At 47.3% G+C, this 25802-nt stretch overlaps 1 protein-coding gene across 3 annotated transcripts in view; it reads left to right on the top strand.

The window, feature by feature from the left end:
• The first annotated feature begins 617 nt into the window (after positions 1-617).
• The window catches only part of cylda (cylindromatosis (turban tumor syndrome), a), a 35816-nt gene continuing 10631 nt past the window's right edge, over positions 618-25802 (top strand). Inside the window, exons 1-8 of one of the 3 annotated variants that reach the window (XM_021607700.2) lie at positions 618-1096; positions 3861-4235; positions 8902-9071; positions 10430-10673; positions 11645-11953; positions 13170-13275; positions 24496-24594; positions 25096-25212. In XM_021607700.2, coding sequence (XP_021463375.1) covers positions 4158-4235; positions 8902-9071; positions 10430-10673; positions 11645-11953; positions 13170-13275; positions 24496-24594; positions 25096-25212 — 1123 coding nt within the window. In that variant the 5' untranslated portion in view covers positions 618-1096; positions 3861-4157. The remainder of the gene's footprint in view (positions 1097-3860; positions 4236-8901; positions 9072-10429; positions 10674-11644; positions 11954-13169; positions 13276-24495; positions 24595-25095; positions 25213-25802) is intronic. The other 2 variants (XM_021607701.2, XM_021607702.2) reach the window with 2 other exon arrangements.

Genomic DNA, 25802 nt, shown 5'->3' on the forward strand with positions numbered 1-25802 from the left:
CGTTTGTAAGCTGTTAGTGTCTTAAAGACCGTTCCACAGGTGCATGTTCATTAATTATTTATGGTTCATTGAACAAACATGGGAAACAGTGTTTAAACCCTTTACAATGACGATCTGTGAAGTTATTTGGATTTTTACGAATTATCTTTGAAAGACAGGGTCCTGAAAAAGGGACGTTTCTTTTTTTGCTGAGTATATGTTACTTTTTCCTTGACTGGAATATTGCATATAGATCAGGCCAAGATAGAGGCACGATGGCTTCAACACAGCGTCCCCTATATGTCATCTAGTGTACAGGGTCTACCAGTGTTATCACTAGTTACCACAGCCACAACGTCAAAATGGGCCATATCGTAAAAATTCACGGGAAAAAAAATTGCCTTTTGGTCTTATTTTAATGTTAGGGTTAGGCATACGGTTAGCAGTGTGGTTAATGTTATGGCTATGTTTAAATTACAACGTTAAGAAGATATATTGTAGAAATAGGCGGGCTTTAAGGCTTTGTGGTTGTTTAACTAGTGAAGACCGTCTGCCAGGGAGACGAATACAGGTTTAGAAACTGCTACTAGAGAGAACCACTCATTCGCAGATTCTTCAATACCCGTCAACCAAACTCGTGGGAAAATCCCGGGGGGTGGGACTTAATGATTAACCTGAAACCCAGCCTATTGGCACTTGTGATGGATGCAGATTGGCCAATGGGTTATGTTTTGGCATATTTTCAGGAGACTAACATTTCGGGGTCTATTGGTTCTGTAAATTATCTTTATTCCTCTCGCTATAAGGCCTGACTTATTTTGTCTGTCACGTAATATATGTTTTGTGTGTCAGTATTTAATAGTATAGTCTAAGAGTCGTTCAGAAAAATATTTAAAAGCCGTAGATAACATGCTCTTGTTGCATGGGACAGCTAGCTATCCATACTAGCTACTCTGCCTAGCTAATTTCGAGGCTGTCATATCAATTATCAGCTGGCTTGCTATCAACAAGCTAGACAGTTAATTGTACAAACGTATCAAAACGTCAGCTACTAAAGGACAGTATTGGAATGAGCAGGTGACATGACACTCCAGCACTGAATTGACGTTTGAATAAGGTAAGAAAACGAGCTAGCTAACGACGTTATGTCACAATGATAGCTATATTTCATGTTTGCTTCCTCGTCATACGTCAGATTATGATATGGAGGCACCTGATCAAATATTGCATGGTTTGCTATACTGGTTAGCTAGCCCTACAGCAAACATGTCCAAGTATGTGTGCTGTTTTACACTAATTGACATGTTCCATGGGTGTTTTCTCAATGAGGGTCCCTCATCCATGATTAAGCAAGGCTTGGCAGTGACACATTCTTCCTTCTTCTCTCACGCATCATCATCATCACTCGCTGCTGCTGACTGGCTTGATTCAGTGATGTCACTGATGGAATATGCAAGACCACTGCTGCAATGATGATACAATTACTCTGCTGTTAATAATATTTAATCTGTTGGGGCTTTTGAATGTTGTGATGGTGTGTTTAAATAGTCAGTGTTACATCCCAGTCATTTTATTTTCAGGAAGTCAGCACCATCAGTATGTGGCTATATTGTACTTCACACATTCATACTGTTAAAAGGCAAAGCAAAAGGGACAAGTGGGCTACTTTCAGAAGTAGTTGTCATGTCAGATAATGCCCATGTAAGCAGTAAGCACTGCAGTAGTGCATGTTGTTGACCAAGGGTCATTCAATTATGTGTATTTTGAAAGGGTAGTAGGCCTTTTGCCCTCACTCCTTCCTTAAAGTAGACTGTTAGAATAACATCACAACATAGTAATTGTCTGTCATGTTATTTTGCTCACTCCATGCTCCCTCCTCAAGCTCAAATAGGGGCATGATAAACAACAAGTCCTCAATGTGAACATTTTAACTGTGAAAATTGATGTTATGCACAGATACGCAGCCTAAGAGGAGTTGCAATGCAAACCAAGGCTAACAGGCTAAACTAGAGGTTTTGTTGCTATTTGAGGCAAGACCGTAATTCTTCTCATGGAGTATGCATGTATGAACTACACATTGACACATCAAGCCCAAAACGGAAGGTTCAAATAACAGTTAGTGGTCGCCAATGTTCCGGAGCATGTCTTTTAACATAGATTTAAAAAAAAAAAAAAAAATTATTTAACCTTTATTTAACTAGGCAAGTTAGTTAAGAACAAATTCCGGCCAAACTCTAACATTGACAAAGCTGGGCCAATCACGGCCGGTTGTGATACAGCCTGGAATTGAACCAGGGTCTGTAGTGATGCCTCTAGCACTGAGATGCAGTGCCTTAGACCGCTGCGCCAATCGGGATCCCCAACTTGCTTGATTGATGCACAGACATGAGGTGTGAATAGCCTAGATGTGAGAGTGGCCAGAGAACCATAAAGAGGAGTCATGTCAGAGGTGCTTGAATCCCCCCTTCATATTGGGTTTGTCAAAACAGGTCGACCCTGTATTAAAGTGGCGGTGATTCTGTTTGTTAGGAAGAGGCGTTTGACTGCTTTAGTCTGAATTCCCCTTCACAGCTCTCTTAACACACTCTGACCATATCTGATCATCACACACCTAGGGGAAATCCAACATTTCTCAAATTCTGAGTCAGGCCCGAGTGAGTTTTGAATAACGTGTTTATAACGGTGTGTTTGAATAACGGCTGGCTTAGAATCCATTTGTGTTAATATTGACTGTAGTACCAAGGCCTATGCGGAATCACCCATTTCTCATCTTAAGAGGAGAGTATCAACAGGTTTTGAGCATATTGTCTGCCTTCTTCAAAATTGCCTTCAGGGTAAAGCCATTTGAATTCAGTCAGTTTTTGGACAGCATCCCTGTCAACTTTCTATGCATGTTTGCCCATGGAAGAAGTGTTAAGAAGGTGACTTTTTGGACCTGAATGCAAAAACATTCAGGAGGTAAAAGTGCTCAAAGTTGACCTATTTTGCATACCCCACCATACCATGAGACATCCGTGTCTTCGTCACTGGAAAAGATAAGTGATTCAGCTTGATATCATGTCAAACTATTTTATTATTTCTTGAAATGAAGCATTTTAATTTAATTAGCAGTTTCTTTTTCCAGAAACTATTAAATAGTTTGACAACCCTGTTTGTAAACTTTTAAATTATGTCAATCCCAAACTCTTTATTTTTTTTCTAGTGATGACGACATTGATGTTTCATGGTATGGTGGGGTATGCAAAATAAGTCAACTTTGAGCACCTTTATTTCCTGAATGTTTTGGCATTCAGCTACAAAGTCACTTCCTGAGCACTTCTACAATGGGCAAATATGTATGGAAGGTTTCGTTTAAATCAAAAGGGAGCTGTCAAAAAGGGATTGAATTCAAATCAATTTTACCCTTATGTAAAACAGGTTTGTCAGGAATCAGAATACAGGTAGTAACTTTTTTGGCCTATCTGGTTGCAAGATACTGGTAGTACATAAGGTTAGGCCTAAGCATGTTTGTGCTCAACTGGTTTTCACCGTCAGTGTTATGAGGTACAGTAGCAGCCTGTAGTTAATGGTGCAATCAGGCTTCACTCCGATAATAGGACTACATTCTAATGAGGCTACATCCTGTTTGTTTACATGCCAGTTTGAATTCCATTTATTCAGAGCTTATCCCAGATTTGTGTTGCCTAAATGTTTTGTTGTTTTCCCAAAAGGCTCAATGCTTATTTGGGTTAATATAGCCTAGCCATAGGCCAATTTTTCGGGGGAGAAATTGAGCTGAGATTTATGATAAGTCAGTGATTTAATACAATTAACCTGGAGGCATTCCATGACCTTTTAACAACATTGTAATAATAACAGCATGCCTTTCTTTTCATACACAGGTCCTTCAAAGTACATTGGGGCATGCAGGCAGACAGTTGAGACCATTATGAGGGCACCCCAGGCCAGCAGGAGCCTGTGACCGGCCATAACACCCTCTGTCTACTCTCTAACCAGACAACCTTCCCCTCAGGTGTTAGGCCTAGTTTCTCTCTCACCCTTGTTATGCCCCTTTCACTGCTTTGGGGATAGAGGAACGTCCATAAAGGGAAGAGAGAGGGGCTTCATATTGGGTTAGGAAGACAAGTGGACCTTGTATTTCCCCCTGCTATGCACCAGCTGACCCAGCCCCTACAGCCATGAGCTCTGCCCTGTGGAGCCAGGAGAAGCCCAGTGGGGGCTTCAGGGAGGACTGGCGCTTCTACATGGTGGTCAAGGTAAATATTAATATGTTTAAAGAGCCATTGAATATTCCGAATGTCACCTGTGTTTTTCTGTTGCCAGATTTCAGTCTTGTACAGTGGTTGCCCCACTAAAAGTTTTGCGATTATGCTGCGGTACTTAGATGTATTTTGTGGTTTAGTATGGTACGGGGGTAGCACAGAGCAACACATTAAGGGGCATTGCACTAATAATGGCGCTGACTAGGGAAACATTCCCACTGTTCTTAGTGCCAGTCTGCACATTCAAACTAAAACGATGTAACTAATAATGGCATATTTATGCTTACGCTAATACAATAATGACAAAAATACTCTTTCAAAATGCCAACGTTTATTTAGTTATGTCTCTATAATGAAGTACTATGGGAATAAATACCACTGAATTACAGAAATATTGGAACAAAGTTGTCTAAAGGTAAACAAATTGTTGCTTACTGGAAAATACTCTTGCAAACACACACGGTCACGCTGTACAGCGCCATTATGGCTGCTAGCAGGTAGCTGGAGAATAGACTTGCCTAGAAGGAGGGTAGGGGGAGAATTCGAAGTTAGGTTTGCTGTATCACAACCGGCCGTGATTGGTTGCAATTTTCAGTTTGAGGCGGCTTTTGGTTTTAATTTAGAATCCTCCAATCCTCTATATGTATTTATTGGCGGAGAGTCATGTAATATTTTTCAATATACTGTAGGCCTACCGTAGGTGACCTGAGTCTCGCTGGTGTTGAGTAATGTGCTGTTAAAAGATGTAGGTCTTATTTATTTAAAGAGCATATTGAAGTTCCATCCTAATGGAAACCCAGATGTTTTTTTGTTTTTCTTGGAATAGAAACACCATAATATTAATCAAATTAGTTAAGCAAGTACCAGTGAAAAGTTTGGTCACATCTACTCATTGCAGTTTTTTCAATATTTTTTAAACTATTTTCTATGTTGCAGAGTAATAGTGAAGACGTCACAACTATGAAATAACACACATGGAATCACTTAATAACAAATTCCTATTTACAGTTGAAGTCGAAAGTTTACATGCACTTAGTCATTAAAGTCATTAAAACTCGTTTTTCAACAACTCCACAAATTTCTTGTTAACAAACTATAGTTTTGGCAAGTCGGTTAGGAAATCTACTTTGTGCATGACACAAATAATTTTTCCAACAATTGTTTACAGACAGATGATTTCACTTATAATTCACTGTATCACAATTCCAGTGGGTCAGAAGATTATACACTAAGTTGACTATGCCTTTAAACAGCTTGGATAATTCCAGAAAATTATGTCATGGCTTTAGAAGGTTCTGATAGGCTAATTGACATCATTTGAGTCAATTGGAGGTGTACCTGTGGAATAGAGGTCGACCAATGAATTGGAATGGCCGATTAATTAGGGCCGATTTTCAAGTTTTCATAACAATCGGTAATCAGCATTTTTGGACACCAATTGTGGCCGATTTAAAATAAATAAAGGTAAAAAAAATATATATTTTTAACTCTGCAAGTCAGTTCAGAACACATTCTTATTTTCAATAACGGCCTAGGAATGGTGGGTGTTCAGGGGCAGAACGACAGACTTTTACTTTGTCAGCTCGGGGATTCGATCTTGCAACCTTCCGGTTACTAGTCCAGTTACTAGCTAGCATTAAACTTATCTTATAAAAAACAATTAACCTTAACATAATCACTAGTTAACTACACATGGTTGATTGTATTACTAGTTGTCCTGCGTTGCATATAATCGATGCGGTGCTTGTTAATTTCTCATCGAATCACAGCCTACTTCTCCAAACCGGTGATGATTTAACAAGCGCATTCGTGAAAAAAGCACTGTCGTTGCACCAATGTGTACCTACCCATAAACATCAATGCCTTTCTTTAAAATCAAAACACAAGTATATATTTTTAAACCTGCATATTTAGTTAATATTGCCTGCTAATATGACTTTCTTTTAACTAGGGAAATTGTGTCACTTCTCTTGCGTTCCGTGCAAGCAGTATATGCAGCAGTTTGAGCCACCTGGCTCGTTGCGAACTGTGTGAAGACCATTTATTCCTAACAAAGACCGTAATTCATTTGCCAGAATTGTACATAATTATGACGTAACATTGAAGGTTGTACAATGTAATAGCAATATTTAGATTTAGGGATGCCACCCGTTAGATAAAATACCATATGTTCCATATTTCACTGAAAGAATAAATGTTTTGTTTTCGAAATGATAGTTTCCGGTTTTGACCATATTAATGTCCTAAGGCTCGTATTTCTGTGTGTTATTATGGTATAGTTAAGTCTATGATTTGATAGAGCAGTCTGACTGAGCAGTGGTAGGCAGCAGCAGGCTCGTAAGCATTCATTCAAACAGCACTTTCGTGCATTTGCCAGCAGCTCTTCGTTGTGCTTCAAGCATTAAGCTGTTTATGACTTCAAGCCTATCAACTCCCAAGATTAGGCTGGTGTAACCGATGTGAAATGGCTAGCTAGTTAGCGGGGTGCGCTAGTAGCGTTTCATACGGTGACGGCACTCGCTATGAGACCCTGAAGTAGTTGTTCCCCTTGCTCTGCAAGGGCCGCGCAATGGATAACGATGCTTCGAGGGTGGCTGTTTTCGATGTGTTCCTTGTTTGAGCCCAGGTAGGGGCGAGGAGAGGGACAGAAGCTATACTGTTACACTGGCAATACTAAAGTGCCTATAAGAACATCCAATAGACAAAGGTATATAAAATACAAATGGTATAGAGATAAATAGTCCTATAATAACTACAACCTAAAACTTCTTACCTGGGAATATTTAAGACTCATGTTAAAAGGAACCACCAGCTTTCATATGTTCTCATGTTCTGAGCAAGGAACTTAAATGTTAGCTTTTTTACATGGCACATATTGCACTTTTACTTTCTTCTCCAACATTGTTTTGCATTATTTAAACCAAATTGAACATGTTTCATTATTTATTTGAGGCTAAATTGTTTTTATTGGTGTATTCTATTAAGTTAAAATAAGTGTTCATTTAGTATTGTTGTAATTGTCATTATTACAAATAAATTAATCGGCCGATTTAATCCGTATCAGCTTTTTTTTGGTCCTCCAATAATCGGTATCGGCGTTGAAAAATCATAATCGGTCGACCTCTACTGTGGATGTATTTCAAGGCCAACCTTCAAACTCAGTTCCTCTTTGCTTGACATCATGGGAAAATCAAAAGAAGTCCAAGACCTCAGAAGAAAATTGTAGACCTCCACAAGTCTGGTTCACCCGTGGAGCAATTTCCAAACGCCTGAAGGTACCACATCCATCTGTACAAACAATAGTACGCAAGTATAAACATCATGGGACCACGTAGCTGTCATACCACTCAGGAAGGAGACGTGTTCTGTCTCCTGGAGATGAATGTACTTTGGAGTGAATCAATCCCAGAATAACAGCAATGGACCCTGTGAAGATGCTGGAGGAAACGGGTACAAAAGTATCTTTATCCACAGTAAAACAAGTCCTTTATCGACATAACCTGAAAGGCTAAATGTATTTGGCTTAGGTGTATGTAAACTTCTGACTTCATCTGTACATGGAAAGCCTACTCCTTCCTCCCCGCCGGGGTATTGAACCCAGGTCTCCCGCGTGCTCGCACGACACTGCGATTCTTTAGCTAAATAGCCCAGAACTGTTGTCTACTCCTGACCATCACGTACAGCGCCATATTTTCCATTCCATCCTAATGGAACCCCAGAGGGCTTTTTGTATTTATTGGAATAGAAACACCATAAAATGAATCAAATTAATTAAGCAACATTTCTTAAAAAAAGGTTTTAAATGCCACTTAAATAACGTTCCATAGAATTTTGCAACAGTGCTGCAGTACACTGCAACTTTTAAAGGACGAACCACTGTTGGTGTGTTTCCTGACCGATTCCGTGTTTGGTTAATGATTCTTGTCTCCCATGAGACACTGTAGACATGGAAGCCCATTTTACTTCCTCAAAATCCCCAGAATTAAGATACCTGTAATTCATTTTGAAGTTTTTGCCATGGATGTTTTTATATATATTTTTTTTACATCTAACTTAAGGTGTTTGGTGCAGTATTTCTCAAGTAAAAAAAAATGTGACATGTCTTATTTAAACAGTCTCACTGTCTATGCTATTGGATAGAGAGTAATCACTGCAGCTGTTCACCCCATGTTAATGTACTAATGGACATCGTCAAATCAAAACCCTATCTTCGTTTACCCATTGTGATTCACAGATGTTCCAAACTCTGTTTTAGACTGACTTTGAGCAAAAATGATCCTATTGACACTAGAATAACTTTCTGGCTCATATCGATGCCAAATAAGCCATTTTCAAAGGGATTCGTTGCTTTTTAAAAGCAGTTGCTCTTTAAGAAATTCCTGAATTTCGCTAGGGTTATTCAAGGTTTTTTATCAAAAGGTTTATTTTGTGTTTCATATTTTGTTGTTTTGGCTATTGTGTGTTTTTTTTTTTAGAATAAACTTAGGAAGATAAGTCCTGATGTACTAATGAGTATCTTCGATTATGTTTGGATTGGTTCTTTATTCCCTATATAATGCACTATATCTGCCCAATGGGCCCTGGTCAAAATCAGTGTAGGGAATAGGGTGGCATTTCTAACAGACGGAGACCCTTAATAACTCAACACAATTCTACTAAGGAGTGTACAGTGGAGAAGCCCCCCCAGAAGACCTTGAGGATCCCCCGGGGCAGCCTGGGACAGGCCTGTCAGGAGAGGAACAGCCTGGGGCGCACGCTGCCCCCCAGCAAAGGCAAGAGGAGCCTACGCGTCCTGGACCAGACCAACGTGGTGCTGAGCCTGGATGAGCGGTTGGTCTAATTAATGGATAGTGACACTGTCATGCTATATTGCAATTTTATATAAAGACAATACAAAACAACAACAATACTCACATTTGATATACACTCCATGACTAAAAGTTTGTGGACACCTGCTCATCAAACATCTCATTCTAAAATCATGGGCATTATATGGAGTTGTTCCACCTTTTGCTTCTATAACAGCCTCTACTCTTCTGGGAATAATTTCCACTTGATGTTGGAACATTGCTGCAGGGACTTGCTTCCATTCAGCAACTAAAGCATTCGTGAGGTCGAGCACTGATGTTGGGCGATTAGGCCTGGCTCGCAGTCGGCGTTCCAAATCATCCCAAAGGTGTTTGATGGGGTTGAGGTCAGGGCTCTGTGCAGGCCAGTCCTAATCACATGACAATGCACTGGGGCATTGTCATGCTGAAACAGGAAAGGTTGCCACAAAGTTGGAAGCACAGAATCGTCCAGAATGTAATTGTATGCTGTAGCGTTAAGATTTCCCTCCACTGGAACTATGAGGCCTAGCCCGAACCATTAAAAACAGCCCCAGACCATTATTCCTCCTCCACCAAACTTTACAGTTGGCACTATGCATTGGGGCTAGTGTTCTCCTGGCATCCGCCAAACCCAGGTTTGTCTGTCGGACTGCCAGATGGTGAAGCGCGAATCATCACTCCAGATAACGTTTCCACTGCTCCAGAGTCCAATGGCAGTGAGCTTTACACCACTCCAGCCGACCCTTGGCATTGTGCATGGTGGTCTTAGGCTTGTGTGCGACTGCTCGGCCATGGAAACCCATTTCATGTCACTCCCGACGAAACAGTTATTGTGCAGATGTTGCTTTCAGAGGCAGTTTGGAACTTGGTAGTGAGTGTTGCAACCGAGAACAGACTATTTTTACGCCCTTCAGTACTCGCGGTCCCTTTCTGTGAATTTTTGTGGCCTACCACTTCGTGGCTGAGCTGTTGTTGCTCCTAGACGTTTCCACTTCACAATAACAGCACTTACAAGTCATACACTTACAAGTCAACATCGGAGCAGGGCAGAAATTTGACTAACTGACTTGTTGGAAAGGTGGCATCCTATGACGGTGCCACATTGAAAGTCACTGAGCTCTTCAGTAAGGCCATTTTACTGCCAATGTTTATCTATGAGGAGTATATTTTTATACACCTGTCAGCAACGGGTTTGGCTGAAATAGCCAAATCCCCTAAATTGAAGGTGTGTCCACATACTTTTGTACAAATAGTGTATGATATATTGACTTAAAAAAAAAAAACTTTTTAATATTTTCTTGTGTTTTCCTCTGGGATTCAAATGTACATATTGTTGTGTTTGATTTGCAACCAAATCAGGGACGTCCTGGAGCTGGATGAGAAGCTAGCTGAGCTGCTGTTCCCCATCACCAACTGTGAGGAGCGCTATGCCCTGCTGTGCAACAAGCCCAGGCTGGAGCGGGCCAGAGACATCGACTGTGGCTCCAAGGTGCGCGTGCAGCTGCGTTCGGGGGATGAACCTTTGCCCGGGGTAGTCCGATTTAAAGGATCTCTCCTCCCAGACAGGGCTCTCTCCGGGGTCTGGTTTGGAGTGGAGCTGCTGGTGAGAAACCTCATCTTTACTGTTCTTTTAAAATGCACTCTGTAATCAATTGACCCTCAGTTACGTATTTATAATAACTTTATTTGTCCCAGAGGGAACTTCAGTTATGTGTGATATCGTCTGTGATTTGGTCTTTGTGAAATGTTCCCTGAGGATTTCATAACAGCTAAGCTAGTAAATGGACTCTCTCTTGCCGTAGCCTACGTTCTGTAAAGTAGCGGGCTACAAAGGCTTGTTTATTGGAGCACAATGTTGTGTTTATTCCTCCGTGTCCAGTTGTAGGCTGGGTGAGTGGGTGAAGGAGGAAAGGCTGACCCTTACTCACTATAAAGGGTTTAGCACATTCTTGGGTTTCAGATCAGCGTCTTGATTGAATGCCAGACTTGTACCACGATTGAGAATACTTACCACACATTTACAGTCAACAATGTGTACTTCTGATCTTGATCATACAAACATAAATTGAACGATGCCAATACTGAAAAGCCTTACATGGCACTCAAGAAGAAGTGCAGTGTATAGGATCATGTAACTACACCTTCTAACTGTCCATTATCCCTGTGTAAGAGCAAAGATTATTCAGTTCAGGGCCTGCCGGCTACTCTCAGCAATGAAACATTTTGAGTATGCTGTTATGCCCTCCGCAGTATCGATCTCAAACCCTCATCAAACCCTTATCATCCCTGTTCCCTCCCCTGTAGAATGCTGAGTAGGCATTCTGCTGAGTAGCTGAGCTCACCTCACTGTAATGACAGCTCATGCCTCTTGTATCAGCTCAGCCCAGTGCTAGGCTTTTCCTGTGATGGTTAAGGTAAAGGTTAGGGAAGAGGTTAAGGGTCAGGGAAATTCTTTGGCATTACTGTGTGAAGGATTAGGGGAAGGGTTAGCGTGTCTGAGTAAGCCACATGCGACTGGCACTCACAGGTTATCCCACGTTTAACATACTGTATGTAACCTATGCCTCTACCTAGGAGGAGGGCAGAGGCCAGGGCTTCACAGAGGGCTCCTACCAGGGCCGACAGCTGTTCCGCTGTGAAGATGAGTGCGGGGTGTTCGTGGCCCTGGACAAGCTGGAGCTGTGGGATGACGAGGAAGAGGAGCTGGGAGAGCTAGAGGTGGATCACGTCATCCTGGTGGAGGAGGAGATGGATTTCCATCCGCTGGAGATCAACTCCAGGGTCCTGGTCCAGACCAGAGAGGGGCCGGAGAGGGGAACCATCATCTTCTGTGACCTGCTGCCTGGGAACGAGAGCCTGGGGTACTATGTGGGAGTAGACATGGTAAGGCTTGAGACGCTGGTTCCATACTGGGGCCTTACTGAGTGGGACCTCTTCAACCTGCTGTTGTCTGTTGTAGAATGGCAGACTGGCAATGTAAATACTGTCAGAGTGGAGATTACCCTTTCCTCTGCTGTTAACACTAGGTAAAGGTGAAATGTCCTCCCTACATATATAATAGTGCTATATTTATAGAACATGGCTAACAACTTGTAAATTAAATCTCAAGTTAGGCAAGAGCATAGTTCAAGTAGCCCATGTAAGGTTGTTTGTATGATTTGATTGTCTATCCAGAAAAGAAAATATCATTCCTAATGTTTATTTTGCAGTCTAACAACCAGCTGCTCGTGTTGATGTTTCCTGTTGCCAATATAATCAGATGGCATAGCAGTTAAGAAAAGGGAACATGCATAATGACAGAGGCATTTGACTGCAGGTTGTTAGTAGCAGCAGCAGTGAGCCTACTCTGTCTACTCTGGCCTGGGACACACACAAAGGGCAGTAGTCATGCGGGGAGCTGGGGAGTGAGGTAAAGTTGCAGGTTACGTCCCCATTGGCACCCTATTCCCTATGTAGTGAACTACTTTTGACTACAGTCCTATGGGCACAAATGTAGTGCACTAAATTGGCAATGGGGTGCCATTGGGGACGCATATACAGCACTGGGCTGTATGACCAGTAGCGTGGCACAGGGCCAGCGGGTTGGCCAGGCAGCCGAGGAAAGGAGAGGAGAGTCCACTGCTCAGTCCACTCTGCTTCAGCCTCGCCCAGCATACAGAGAACATCAACAACACTCTGACACGCCATATACAAAACAGCTTAGTGTTAGGTGATATTTGTGTAACGTTTTTGTTTATTTGGATCCATTTTTGTTCACAATGGGGCCAACCTTCCAAGAGTACATAGATTAGTGTGGTGGAGTGGAGCAACCAGTACTGGAGAACTTTGACCCTGCTTCCTGGGGATTGGAATAAGCACCCCTCTGTTTTGAAGATGCAGGGAGGTACATTTTGAGAAGTGAGAGAGGGAAGGTTAAGAGGGAGTTAAAGTTCAAGTGCAGACAGAGGACCATTACTGGGTAGAGGGGGTAGTTGACTGGATAGAGAAGCGCTGTCGTAGTGATGACAGGACTGCTGCTGAGACTGGGACTGTAAGTACAGGTTTTAGGAGATGAGGAACGCCCGCAGCAGTAATCGGTTGCTGTCTCCGGATCTTCCAGGACAATCCTATTGGGGACTGGGATGGTGTTATCGATGGGAAGCTGCTGTGTAATTTCGCCAGTCTGGAACACACCCGTCTAGTCCCCATCTGTGACGTAATGCCAGGTGAGTCCAGTGGTCCGGTAGTCTATTCTCTCCTTTTTTTCCTCACATCAAATGTATATTGTTATTTCAATTTATTACAATTTCATCAAGCGCAAAACTATATATTTTTCAAATATTCTCTCCCTTATTTGGATCCTATAAATGATAACTGAAGAGGCTTCAGGTATTGCCTATTAGCCATATAGTCAGCCAGGCAGTGTGTTGTATGTTTTACTAGCAGCAGCAGCAGCAGTAACAGAGGCTCTTTTGCTTGATGGCTCTGCTTGTTTTTGAAAGTCAAGTGAGATGCAGCAGCAGTCGTAGCAGCAGCAGTCGTAGCAGCAGCAGTCGTAGCAGCAGCAGCAGTCGTAGCAGCAGCAGCAGTCGTAGCAGCAGCAGCAGTCATAGCAGCAGCAGCAGTCGTAGTAGCAGCAGCAGCAGTCGTAGTAGCAGCAGTCGTAGTAGCAGCAGCAGCAGTCGTAGTAGCAGCTGCAGCAGTCGTAGCAGCAGCAGCAGTCGCAGCAGCAGCAGCAGCAGTCGCAGCAGCAGTCGCAGCAGCAGCAGCAGTCGCAGCAGCAGCAGTCGCAGCAGCAGCAGCCGTAGCAGCAGCAGTCGTAGCAGCAGCAGCAGTCGTAGCAGCAGCAGTCGTCGCAGTAGCAGCAGCAGTAGCAGCAGCAGTCGTAGCAGCAGCCGTCGTAGCAGCAGCAGCAGTCGTAGCAGCAGCAGCAGTAGCAGCAGCAGCAGTCGTAGCAGCAGCAGCAGTCGTAGCAGCAGCAGTCGTAGCAGCAGCAGTCGTAGCAGCGTAGCAGCAGCAGCAGTCGTAGCAGCAGCAGTCGTAGCAGCAGCAGTCGTAGCAGCAGCAGCAGTCGTAGCAGCAGCAGCAGCAGTCGTAGCAGCAGCAGCAGCAGTCGTAGCAGCAGCAGCAGCAGTCGTAGCAGCAGCAGTCGTAGCAGCAGCAGTCGTAGCAGCAGCAGCAGTCGTAGCAGCAGCAGCAGCAGTCGTAGCAGCAGCAGCAGCAGTCGTAGCAGCAGCAGCAGCAGTCGTAGCAGCAGCAGCAGCAGTCGTAGCAGCAGCAGCAGTCGTAGCAGCAGCAGTCGTAGCAGCGCAGCAGCAGTCGTAGCAGCAGCAGCAGCAGTCGTAGCAGCAGCAGCAGCAGTCGTAGCAGCAGCAGCAGTCGTAGCAGCAGCAGTCGTAGTAGCAGCAGCAGCAGTCGTAGTAGCAGCAGCAGTCGTAGCAGCTGCAGCAGCTGCAGCAGTAGCAGCAGCAGTAGCAGCTGCAGCAGCAACAGTAGCAGCTGCAGCAGCAGCAGTAGCAGCTGCAGCAGCAGCAGTCGTAGCAGCAGCAGCAGTCGTAGCAGCAGCAGTCGCAGCAGTCGTAGCAGCAGCAGCAGTTGTAGCAGCAGCAGCAGCAGCAGTCGCAGCAGCCGTAGCAGCAGCAGTCGCAGCAGCAGTCGTAGCAGTCGCAGCAGCAGTCGTAGCAGCAGCAGCTGTCGCAGCAGCAGCCGTAGCAGCAGCAGCAGTCGCAGCAGCAGTAGCAGCAGCAGCAGCAGTCGCAGCAGCAGTAGCAGCAGCAGCAGCAGTCGTAGCAGCAGCAGCAGTCGTAGCAGCAGCAGCAGTCGTAGCAGCAGCAGCAGTCGTAGCAGCAGCAGCAGTCGTAGCAGCAGCAGCAGCAGTCGCAGCAGCAGTCGTCGCAGCAGCAGTCGTAGCATCAGCAGCAGCAGCAGCAGTCGTAGCAGCAGCAGCAGCAGTCGTAGCTGCAGTCGTAGCAGCAGCAGCAGCAGTCGTAGCAGCAGCAGTCGTAGCAGCAGCAGCAGTCGTAGCAGCAGTCGTAGCAGCAGTCGTAGCAGCAGCAGCAGTCGTAGCAGCAGCAGCAGCCGTAGCAGTAGCAGCAGCCGTAGCAGTAGCAGCAGTCGTAGCAGTAGCAGCAGCAGCAGCAGCCGTAGCAGCAGCAGCAGTCGTAGCAGCAGCAGCAGCAGTCGTAGCAGCAGCAGTCGTAGCAGCAGCAGTCGTAGCAGCAGCAGCAGCAGCAGTCGTAGCAGCAGCAGTCGTAGCAGCAGCAGTCGTAGCAGCAGCAGTCGTAGCAGCAGCAGTCGTAGCAGCAGTCGTAGCAGCAGCAGTCGTAGCAGCAGCAGCAGCAGCAGTCGTAGCAGCAGCAGCAGCAGCAGTCGTAGCAGCAGCAGCAGTCGTAACAGCAGCAGTAGTATTAGTAACAGCAGCAGCAGTAGTAGTAACATCAGCAGCAGTAGTAGTAACATCAGCAGCAGCAGTAGTAGTAACAGCAGCAGCAGTAGTAGTAACAGCAGCAGTAGTAGTAACAGCAGCAGTAGTAGTAACAGCAGCAGTAGTAGTAACAGCAGCAGCAGTAGTAGTAGCAGCAGCAGTAGTAGTAACAGCAGCAGCAGTAGTAGTAGCAGCAGCAGTAGTAGTAACAGCAGCAGCAGTAGTAGTAGTAGTAGTAGTAGCAGCAGCAGCAGCAGCAGTCGTAGCAGCAGCAGCAGTCGTAGCAGCAGCAGTCGTAGCAGCAGTCGTAGCAGCAGCAGTCGTAGCAGCAGCAGTCGTAGCAGCAGCAGCAGCAGTAGTAGTAGCAGCAGTAGCAGCAGCAGCAGCAGCAGCAGTCGTAGCAGCAGCAGCAGCAGCAGCAGTCGTAGCAGCAGCAGCAGCAGTCGTAGCAGCAGCAGCAGCACCAGCTGTCGTAGCAGCAGCACCAGCAGTCGTAGCAGCAGTCGTAGCAGCAGCAGTCGTAGCAGCAGCAGCAGCAGTCGTAGCAGCAGCAGTCGTAGCAGCAGCAGCAGCAGTCGTAGCAGCAGCAGCAGCAGCAGTCGTAGCAGCAGCAGCAGCAGTCGTAGCAGCAGCAGCAGCAGCAGTCGTAGCAGCAGCAGTCGTAGCAGCAGCAGCCGTAGCAGCAGTAGCAGCAGCCGTAGCAGCAGCAGCAGTCGTAGCAGCAGCAGCAGCCGTAGCAGCAGCCGTAGCAGCATTAGCAGCAGCAGCCGTAGCAGCAGCAGCCGTAGCAGCAGCAGCAGTCGTAGCAGCAGCAGTCGTAGCAGCAGCAGCAGCAGCAGTAGTAGTAACAGCAGCAGCAGTAGTAGTAGTAGCAGCAGCAGTCGTAGCAGCAGCAGTCGTAGCAGCAGCAGCAGTCGTAGCAGCAGCAGCAGTCGTAGCAGCAGCAGCAGTCGTAGCAGCAGCAGTCGTAGCAGCAGCAGCAGCAGCAGTAGTAGTAGCAGCAGTAGCAGCAGTCATAGCAGCAGTAGCAGCAGTCATAGCAGCAGCAGCAGCAGCAGCAGCAGTCGTAGCAGCAGCAGCAGCAGCAGCAGCTGTCGTAGCAGCAGCTGTCGTAGCAGCAGCACCAGCAGTCGTAGCAGCAGCAGCAGCAGTCGTAGCAGCAGCAGTCGTAGCAGCAGCAGTCGTAGCAGCAGCAGTCGTAGCAGTAGCAGCAGCAGTCGTAGCAGCAGCAGCAGCAGCAGTCGTAGCAGCAGCAGCAGCAGCAGTAGCAGCAGCAGCAGCAGCAGTCGTAGCAGCAGCAGCAGTCGTAGCAGCAGCAGCAGTCGTAGCAGCAGCAGCAGCCGTAGCAGTAGCAGCAGCCGTAGCAGTAGCAGCAGTCGTAGCAGTAGCAGCAGCAGCAGCAGCCGTAGCAGCAGCAGCAGTCGTAGCAGCAGCAGCAGCAGTCGTAGCAGCAGCAGCAGCAGTCGTAGCAGCAGCAGTCGTAGCAGCAGCAGTCGTAGCAGCAGCAGCAGCAGCAGTCGTAGCAGCAGCAGTCGTAGCAGCAGCAGTCGTAGCAGCAGCAGTCGTAGCAGCAGCAGTCGTAGCAGCAGTCGTAGCAGCAGCAGTCGTAGCAGCAGCAGCAGCAGCAGTCGTAGCAGCAGCAGCAGCAGCAGTCGTAGCAGCAGCAGCAGTCATAACAGCAGCAGTAGTATTAGTAACAGCAGCAGCAGTAGTAGTAACATCAGCAGCAGTAGTAGTAACATCAGCAGCAGCAGTAGTAGTAACAGCAGCAGCAGTAGTAGTAACAGCAGCAGTAGTAGTAACAGCAGCAGTAGTAGTAACAGCAGCAGTAGTAGTAACAGCAGCAGTAGTAGTAACAGCAGCAGCAGTAGTAGTAGCAGCAGCAGTAGTAGTAACAGCAGCAGCAGTAGTAGTAGCAGCAGCAGTAGTAGTAACAGCAGCAGCAGTAGTAGTAGTAGTAGTAGCAGCAGCAGCAGCAGCAGTCGTAGCAGCAGCAGCAGTCGTAGCAGCAGCAGTCGTAGCAGCAGTCGTAGCAGCAGCAGTCGTAGCAGCAGCAGTCGTAGCAGCAGCAGCAGCAGTAGTAGTAGCAGCAGCAGCAGCAGCAGCAGCAGTCGTAGCAGCAGCAGCAGCAGCAGCAGTCGTAGCAGCAGCAGCAGCAGTCGTAGCAGCAGCAGCAGCACCAGCTGTCGTAGCAGCAGCACCAGCAGTCGTAGCAGCAGTCGTAGCAGCAGCAGTCGTAGCAGCAGCAGCAGCAGCAGTCGTAGCAGCAGCAGTCGTAGCAGCAGCAGCAGCAGTCGTAGCAGCAGCAGCAGCAGTCGTAGCAGCAGCAGCAGCAGTCGTAGCAGCAGCAGCAGCAGCAGTCGTAGCAGCAGCAGTCGTAGCAGCAGCAGCCGTAGCAGCAGTAGCAGCAGCCGTAGCAGCAGCAGCAGTCGTAGCAGCAGCAGCAGCCGTAGCAGCAGCCGTAGCAGCATTAGCAGCAGCAGCCGTAGCAGCAGCAGCCGTAGCAGCAGCAGCAGTCGTAGCAGCAGCAGTCGTAGCAGCAGCAGCAGCAGCAGTAGTAGTAACAGCAGCAGCAGTAGTAGTAGTAGCAGCAGCAGTCGTAGCAGCAGCAGTCGTAGCAGCAGCAGCAGTCGTAGCAGCAGCAGCAGTCGTAGCAGCAGCAGCAGTCGTAGCAGCAGCAGTCGTAGCAGCAGCAGCAGCAGCAGTAGTAGTAGCAGCAGTAGCAGCAGTCGTAGCAGCAGCAGCAGCAGTCGTAGCAGCAGCAGCAGTCGTAGCAGCAGCAGCAGTCGTAGCAGCAGCAGCAGCAGCAGCAGCTGTCGTAGCAGCAGCTGTCGTAGCAGCAGCACCAGCAGTCGTAGCAGCAGCAGCAGCAGTCGTAGCAGCAGCAGTCGTAGCAGCAGCAGTCGTAGCAGCAGCAGTCGTAGCAGTAGCAGCAGCAGTCGTAGCAGCAGCAGCAGCAGTCGTAGCAGCAGCAGCAGCAGCAGTAGCAGCAGCAGCAGCAGCAGTCGTAGCAGCAGCAGCAGTCGTAGCAGCAGCAGCAGCCGTAGCAGCAGCAGCAGCCGTAGCAGCAGCAGCAGCCGTAGCAGCAGCAGCAGCCGTAGCAGCAGCAGCAGTCGTAGCAGCAGCAGCAGCAGTCGTAGCAGCAGCAGCCGTAGCAGCATTAGCAGCAGCAGCAGCCGTAGCAGCATTAGCAGCAGCAGCAGCCATAGCAGCAGCAGCAGCAGCCGTAGCAGCAGTCGTAGCAGCAGCAGTCGTAGCAGCAGCAGCAGCAGTCGTAGCAGCAGCAGCAGCAGTCGTAGCAGCAGCAGCAGCAGTCGTAGCAGCAGCAGCAGTCGTAGCAGCAGCAGCAGTCGTAGCAGCAGCCGTAGCAGCAGCAGCAGTCGTAGCAGCAGCCGTAGCAGCAGCAGTCGTAGCAGCAGCCGTCGTAGCAGCAGCAGTCGTAGCAGCAGCCGTAGCAGCAGCAGCAGTCGTAGCAGCAGTCGTAGCAGCAGCCGTCGTAGCAGCAGCCGTCGTAGCAGCAGCAGTCGTAGCAGCAGCCGCAGCAGCAGCAGTCGTAGTAGTAACAGCTGTAGCAGCAGCGGTAGTAACAGCTGTAGCAGCAGCGGTAGTAACAGCTGTAGCAGCAGCGGTAGTAACAGCTGTAGCAGCAGCGGTAGTAACAGCTGTAGCAGCAGCGGTAGTAACAGCTGTAGCAGCAGCGGCAGTAGCAGCTGTAGCAGCAGCGGCAGTAGCAGCGGTAGCAGACTTAGCAGCAGCGGCAGTCGCAGCGGTAGCAGACTTAGCAGCAGCGGCAGTCGCAGCGGTAGCAGACTTAGCAGCAGCGGCAGTCGCAGCGGTAGCAGACTTAGCAGCAGCGGCAGTCGCAGCGGTAGCAGACTTAGCAGCAGCGGCAGTCGCAGCGGTAGCAGACTTAGCAGCAGCGGCAGTCGCAGCGGTAGCAGACTTAGCAGCAGCGGCAGTCGCAGCGGTAGCAGACTTAGCAGCAGCGGCAGTCGCAGCGGTAGCAGACTTAGCAGCAGCGGCAGTCGCAGCGGTAGCAGACTTAGCAGCAGCGGCAGTCGCAGCGGTAGCAGACTTAGCAGCAGCGGCAGTCGCAGCGGTAGCAGACTTAGCGGCAGTCGCAGCGGTAGCAGACTTAGCAGCAGCGGTCGCAGCGGTAGCAGACGCAGCAGCAGTCGCAGCAGCGGCAGCAGTCGTAGCAGCAGCAGCAGCGGCAGCAGTCGTAGCAGCAGCAGCGGCAGCAGTCGTAGCAGCAGTCGTAGCAGTAACAGCAGCAGTCGTAACAGCTGTGGCAGCTGCGGTAGTGGCAGCTGCGGTAGTGGCAGCTGCGGTAGTGGCAGCTGCGGTAGTGGCAGCAGCAGTCTTAACAGCAGCAGCAGTAGTAACAGCAGCAGCAGTAGTAGTAACAGCAGCAGCAGTAGTAGTAACAGCAGCAGCAGTAGTAGTAACAGCAGCAGCAGTAGTAGTAACAGCAGCAGCAGTAGTAGTAGCAGCAGTAGTAGTAACAGCAGCAGTAGCAACAGCTGTATAGGCAGCTGTAGCAGCAGCTGTAGCAGCAGCTGTAGCAGCAGCTGTAGCAGCAGCAGTAGTAGCAGCTGTAGCGGCTGCGGTAGTGGCGGTGGCGGCTGCGGCGGTGGCGGCGGCTTTGGCGGCAGCAGCAGTAACAGCGGAGCGGCGGCAGCAGCAGTAACAGCGGCGGCAGCAGCAGTAACAGCGGCGGCAGCAGCAGTAACAGCGGCGGCAGCAGCAGTAACAGCGGCGGCAGCAGCAGTAACAGCGGCGGCAGCAGCAGTAACAGCGGCGGCAGCAGCAGTAACAGCGGCGGCAGCAGCAGTAACAGCGGCGGCAGCAGCAGTAACAGCGGCGGCAGCAGCAGTTACAGCGGCGGCAGCAGCAGTAACAGCAGCAGCAGTAACAGCAGCAGCAGTAACAGCAGCAGCAGTAACAGCAGCAGCAGTAACAGCGGCGGCAGCAGCAGTAACAGCGGCGGCAGCAGCAGTAACAGCGGCGGCAGCAGCAGTAACAGCGGCGGCAGCAGCAGTAACAGCGGCGGCAGCAGCAGTAACAGCGGCGGCAGCAGCAGTAACAGCGGCGGCAGCAGCAGTAACAGCGGCGGCAGCAGTAGTAACAGCGGCGGCAGCAGTAGTAGTAACATCAGCAGCAGCAGTAGTAGTAACAGCAGCAGCAGTAGTAGTAACAGCAGCAACAGCAGCAGCAGTAGTAGTAACAGCAGCAGCAGTAGTAGTAACAGCAGCAACAGCAGCAGCAGTAGTAGTAACAGCAGCAGCAGCAGTAGTAGTAACAGCAGCAGTAGTAGTAACAGCAGCAGTAGTAGTAACAGCAGCAGTAGTAGTAACAGCAGCAGTAGTAGTAGTAACAGCAGCAGTAGTAGTAACAGCAGCAGTAGTAGTAACAGCAGCAGTAGTAGTAGTAGCAGCAGTAGTAGTAACAGCAGCAGTAGTAGTAACAGCAGCAGTAGTAGTAACAGCAGCAGTAGTAGTAACAGCAGCAGTAGTAGTAACAGCAGCAGTAGTAGTAACAGCAGCAGTAGTAGTAACAGCAGCAGTAGTAGTAGTAACAGCAGCAGTAGTAGTAGTAACAGCAGCAGCAGCAGGAGTAGTAACAGCAGCAGCAGCAGGAGTAGTAACAGCAGCAGCAGGAGTAGTAACAGCAGCAGCAGTAGTAGTAACAGCAGCAGTAGTAGTAACAGCAGCAGCAGTAGTAACAGCAGCAGCAGTAGTAACAGCAGTAGTAGTAGTAACAACAGCAGTAGTAGTAACAGCAGCAGTAGTAGTAACAGCAGCAGTAGTAGTAACAGCAGCAGTAGTAGTAACAGCAGCAGCAGTAGTAGTAACAGCAGCAGTAGTAGTAACAGCAGCAGTAGTAGTAACAGCAGCAGCAGCAGTAGTAACAGCAGCAGCAGCAGTAGTAACAGCAGCAGCAGCAGTAGTAGTAAATGCAGTAGTATTAGTAACAGCAGCAGCAGTAGTATTAGTAACAGCAGCAGCAGCATTAGTAGTAACAGCAGCAGTAGTAGTAACAGCAGCAGTAGTAGTAACAGCAGCAGTAGTAACAGCAGCAGCAGCAGCAGTACTAACAGCAGCAGCAGCAGCAGCAGTAACAGCAGCAGTAGTAACAGCAGCAGTAGTAGTAGCAACAGCAGCAGCAGCAGTAGTAACAGCAGCAGCAGCAGTAGTAACAGCAGCAGCAGTAGTAACAGCAGCAGCAGCAGTAGTAACAGCAGCAGCAGCAGTAGTAACAGCAGCAGCAGTAGTAGTAACAGCAGCAGTAGTAGTAACAGCAGCAGCAGCACTAGTAACAGCAGCAGCAGTAGTAGTAACAGCAGCAGCAGTAGTAGTAACAGCAGCAGCAGCAGTAGTAACAACAGCAGCAGCAGTAGTACCAGCAGCAGTAGTAGTAACAGCAGCAGCAGCAGTAGTAGTAACAGCAGCAGCAGCAGTAGTAACAGCAGCAGCAGCAGTAGTAACAGCAGCAGCAGCACTAGTAACAGCAGCAGCAGTAGTAGTAGCAGCAGCAGTAGTAGTAGCAGCAGCAGCAGTAGTAGTAGCAGCAGCAGTAGTAGTAACAGCAGCAGTAGTAGTAACAGCAGCAGTAGTAGTAACAGCAGCAGTAGTAGTAACAGCAGCAGCAGCAGTAGTAGTAGTAACAGCAGCAGCAGTAGTAGTAACAGCAGCAGCAGCAGTAGTAACAGCAGCAGCAGCAGTAGTAACAACAGCAGCAGCAGTAGTAACAGCAGCAGCAGTAGTAGTAGTAACAGCAGCAGCAGCAGTAGTAGTAACAGCAGCAGCAGCAGTAGTAGTAACAGCAGCAGTAGTAGTAACAGCAGCAGCAGCAGTAGTAACAACAGCAGCAGCAGTAGTACCAGCAGCAGTAGTAGTAGTAACAGCAGCAGCAGCAGTAGTAGTAACAGCAGCAGTAGTAGTAACAGCAGCAGTAGTAGTAACAGCAGCAGTAGCAGCAGTAGTAGTAACAGCAGCAGCAGCAGCAGTAGTAGTAACAGCAGCAGCAGTAGTAGTAGTAACAGCAGCAGCAGTAGTATCAGCAGCAGCAGTAGTAGTAACAGCAGCAGCAGCAGTAGTAACAGCAGCAGTAGCAGCAGCAGTAGTAACAGCAGCAGTAGCAGCAGCAGTAGTAACAGCAGCAGTAGCAGCAGCAGTAGTAACAGCAGCAGCAGTAGTAACAGCAGCAGCAGTAGTAACAGCATCAGCAGCAGCAGTAGTAACAGCATCAGCAGCAGAAGTAGTAACAGCATCAGCAGCAGCAGGATTAACAGCATCAGCAACAGCAGCAGTAGTACCGTAGTAGCAAGAGTAGCAGCAGCAACAGAGGCTCTTTTGTATGATGGCTCTGCTTGTTTTTGAAAGTCAAGTGAGATGCTGCTCCTCTCAGCCTCTTTGTTCTAGCCATTGGTTTTATTGATTTGTTTGTGTGTGCTGTCTGACTCTGAACCCCAACAATGGTTCAGATGCTTTGACTTTCACGGTCTTCTTGGACATGGTCTTTGTGCGTGCGTGCGTGTGCGCGCGCATGGGTGGGTGGGGTTTGTACATTTCGTTAAACAGCTTGGAAAATTCCAGAAACTTATGTCATGGCTTTAGAAGCTTCTGATTAACTAGAAGCTTCTGCTAATTGAGATAATTTGAGTCAATTAGAGGTGTACCTGTGGATGTATTTCAAGGCCTACATTCAAACTCATTGCCCCTTTGCTTGATATCATGGGTAAATCTAAAGAAATCAGACCTCCACAAGTCTGGTTTATCCTTGGGAGCAATTTCCAAACGCCTGAAGGTACCACGTTCATCTGTACAAACAATAGTACTCAAGTATAAACACCATGGGACCAAGCAGCCGTCATACCGCTCAGGAAGGAGACACATTCTGTCTCCTAAAGATGAATGTACTTTGGTGCGAAAAGTGCAAATCAATCCCAGAACAGGAGCAAAGGACCCTGGAAGATAATGGAGGAAAGGGGTACAAAAGTATCTTTATCCACAGTAAAACGAGTCCTATATCGACATAACCTGGAAGGCCGCTCAGCAAGGAAGAAGCCACTGCTTCAAAATCGCCATAGAAAAGCCAGACTACGGTTTGCAACTGCACATAGGGACAAAGGACGTACTTTTTGGAGAATTGTACTCTCGTCTGATGAAACAAAAATATAACTTTTTGGGCATGATGACCATCATTATGTTTGGAGGAAAAAGGGGGAGGCTTGCAAGCTGAAGAACACCATCCCAAACGTGAAGCACAGGGGTGGCAGCATCATGTTGTGGGGGTGCTTTGCTGCAGGAGGGACTGGTGCACTTCACAAAATAGATTGCATCATGAGGTAGGACAATTGTGGCTATATTGTGGCAACATTTCAAGACATCAGTCAGGAAGTTAAATATTGGTCGCAAATGGGTCTTCCAAATGGTCAATGACCCCAAGCATACTTCCAAAGTTGTGGCAAAATGGCTTAAGGACAAGAAAAGCCCTGACCTCAGTCTTATAGAACATTTGTGGGCAGACTTGAAAAAGTGTGTGCGAGCAAGGAGACCTACAAACCTGACTCACTTCCACCAGCTCTGTCAGGAGGAATGGGCCAAAATTGACCCAACATATTGTGGGAAGCTTGTGCAAGGCTACCTGAAATGTTTGACCCAAGTTAAACAATTTAAAAGCAATGCTAACAAATACTAATTGAGTGTATGTAAACTTCTGACCCACTGGGAATGTGATGAAAGAAATAAAAGCTGAAATCACTCTCTACTATTATTCTGACATTTCACATTCTTCAAATAAAGTTATCCTAACTGACCTAAGACAGGGAATTTTTACTAGGATTAAATGTCAGGAATTGTGAAACTCAGTTTAAATGTATTTGGCTAAGGTGTATGTAAACTTCCGACGGTATATACTGTAAACCTGCCAGCACCTGCAACAAGACAGACAGCTGTGCAGTGTTGAGGTATATCAGTGTTGTTCCACACTGTTGTTTTACTGGACTGTGTGTTTGCAGAATACTCCATGCAGGACCAGAGGCTGCAGAAGCACAGTTTTACCCCCAGAGGCAGCAGCAGTGACAAGTCCTCTGGCCAAAGCAAACCAAAGAGCAAAGGTACTGCTGCTGGCTTCAAGTGCATGTACTAGCTAACACTATAACACTTTAACATGGTGTTAGTGTGCTGATGGTTCTGTCATTGGGAAATAATATCAATAAGGCATGATGACTGAATTTTGGAAAATTGAAGTTTTCCATTTGTGTGAATGGTCAATTTGGATTCCAGAGCTGATGTGAATGGTTTGGAGTGGTGAGAGTTACTGAACCATTGTGTTCCTTGCATGGCTACTGACCTGCACAGTGTGCTGACGATCTGCCTCCGTTCCCTCTCTCTATGCCTTTCTCTCTCCCTCCTCTCCCCACCTATCCTGCTGTCATTAAAGAACGCCTCATAATAATGGCGGCAATGGAGCGAATGGTATTGAAAAACAGATTTGATACCATTCCATTTACTCCATTCCAGCCGCTATTATGAGCCGTTCTCCCCCAGCAGGCTCCACTGCAGCAAACACATACCTGCTTCTTTTCTATTTCTCTGTTGACTTGTGTTATCTCCAGGCTTAGGTCTTCAGTGTGGGAGTAGAAGCAAGTCAGAATTGTATTATACTTTAAATGGCAGCTCTGTTGACCACCCAGTCCAGGCCAAATCCAAAAGCACATGGTACATTGATGAAGGTAAAGCCCCACAAGATACAGTACTGAGACTCCCATCTGTCTTGATAGCAGATACTGTTAATGCATGGTTGTTTTACAGTATTCATTTACCAATCAGTGAACAAATAAAGAATGCGTTTGATCTTTAACTTAATTGTTGTATTGTTTAGGCAGATAACATTATTTAAAAAAGCTTGCTATCAAGACTAGGGCTGTGGTGATACCAGTATCAAGATATTTTTTCCAGTGCAAAAATAAAAACATGAAGCAGATCAAACTCTTTTGCTTCTTTTTAAAATACCTGCTGTATGTAAAATAGTGTGTTCTATAGCTTGGAAAATAAATAAATGTGACTGGATGGCAACACAATGGGGGTTGTTTTCCTAAAGTTAAATTTGTGTTTTGCTTCCTTGAGACTATGCTAACGAGTATCGCGATACTGGAATTGTCCCGGCCCTGATGAAGACCCTTCACTGAGTCCTCCATCTATTCATTTCCATTAACTGTGAGATCCACCTGCATGGTGCAATTGCGATGTCATGGTCTTCCTCAAATCACAAAGGCTTTTAATAATGCTTTAACATTTCTTGCATTTATTCACACTCAGAATA

This window comes from Oncorhynchus mykiss, chromosome 6 (assembly GCF_013265735.2).
Source record: "Oncorhynchus mykiss isolate Arlee chromosome 6, USDA_OmykA_1.1, whole genome shotgun sequence".
Classification (NCBI taxonomy): Eukaryota; Metazoa; Chordata; class Actinopteri; order Salmoniformes; family Salmonidae; genus Oncorhynchus; species Oncorhynchus mykiss.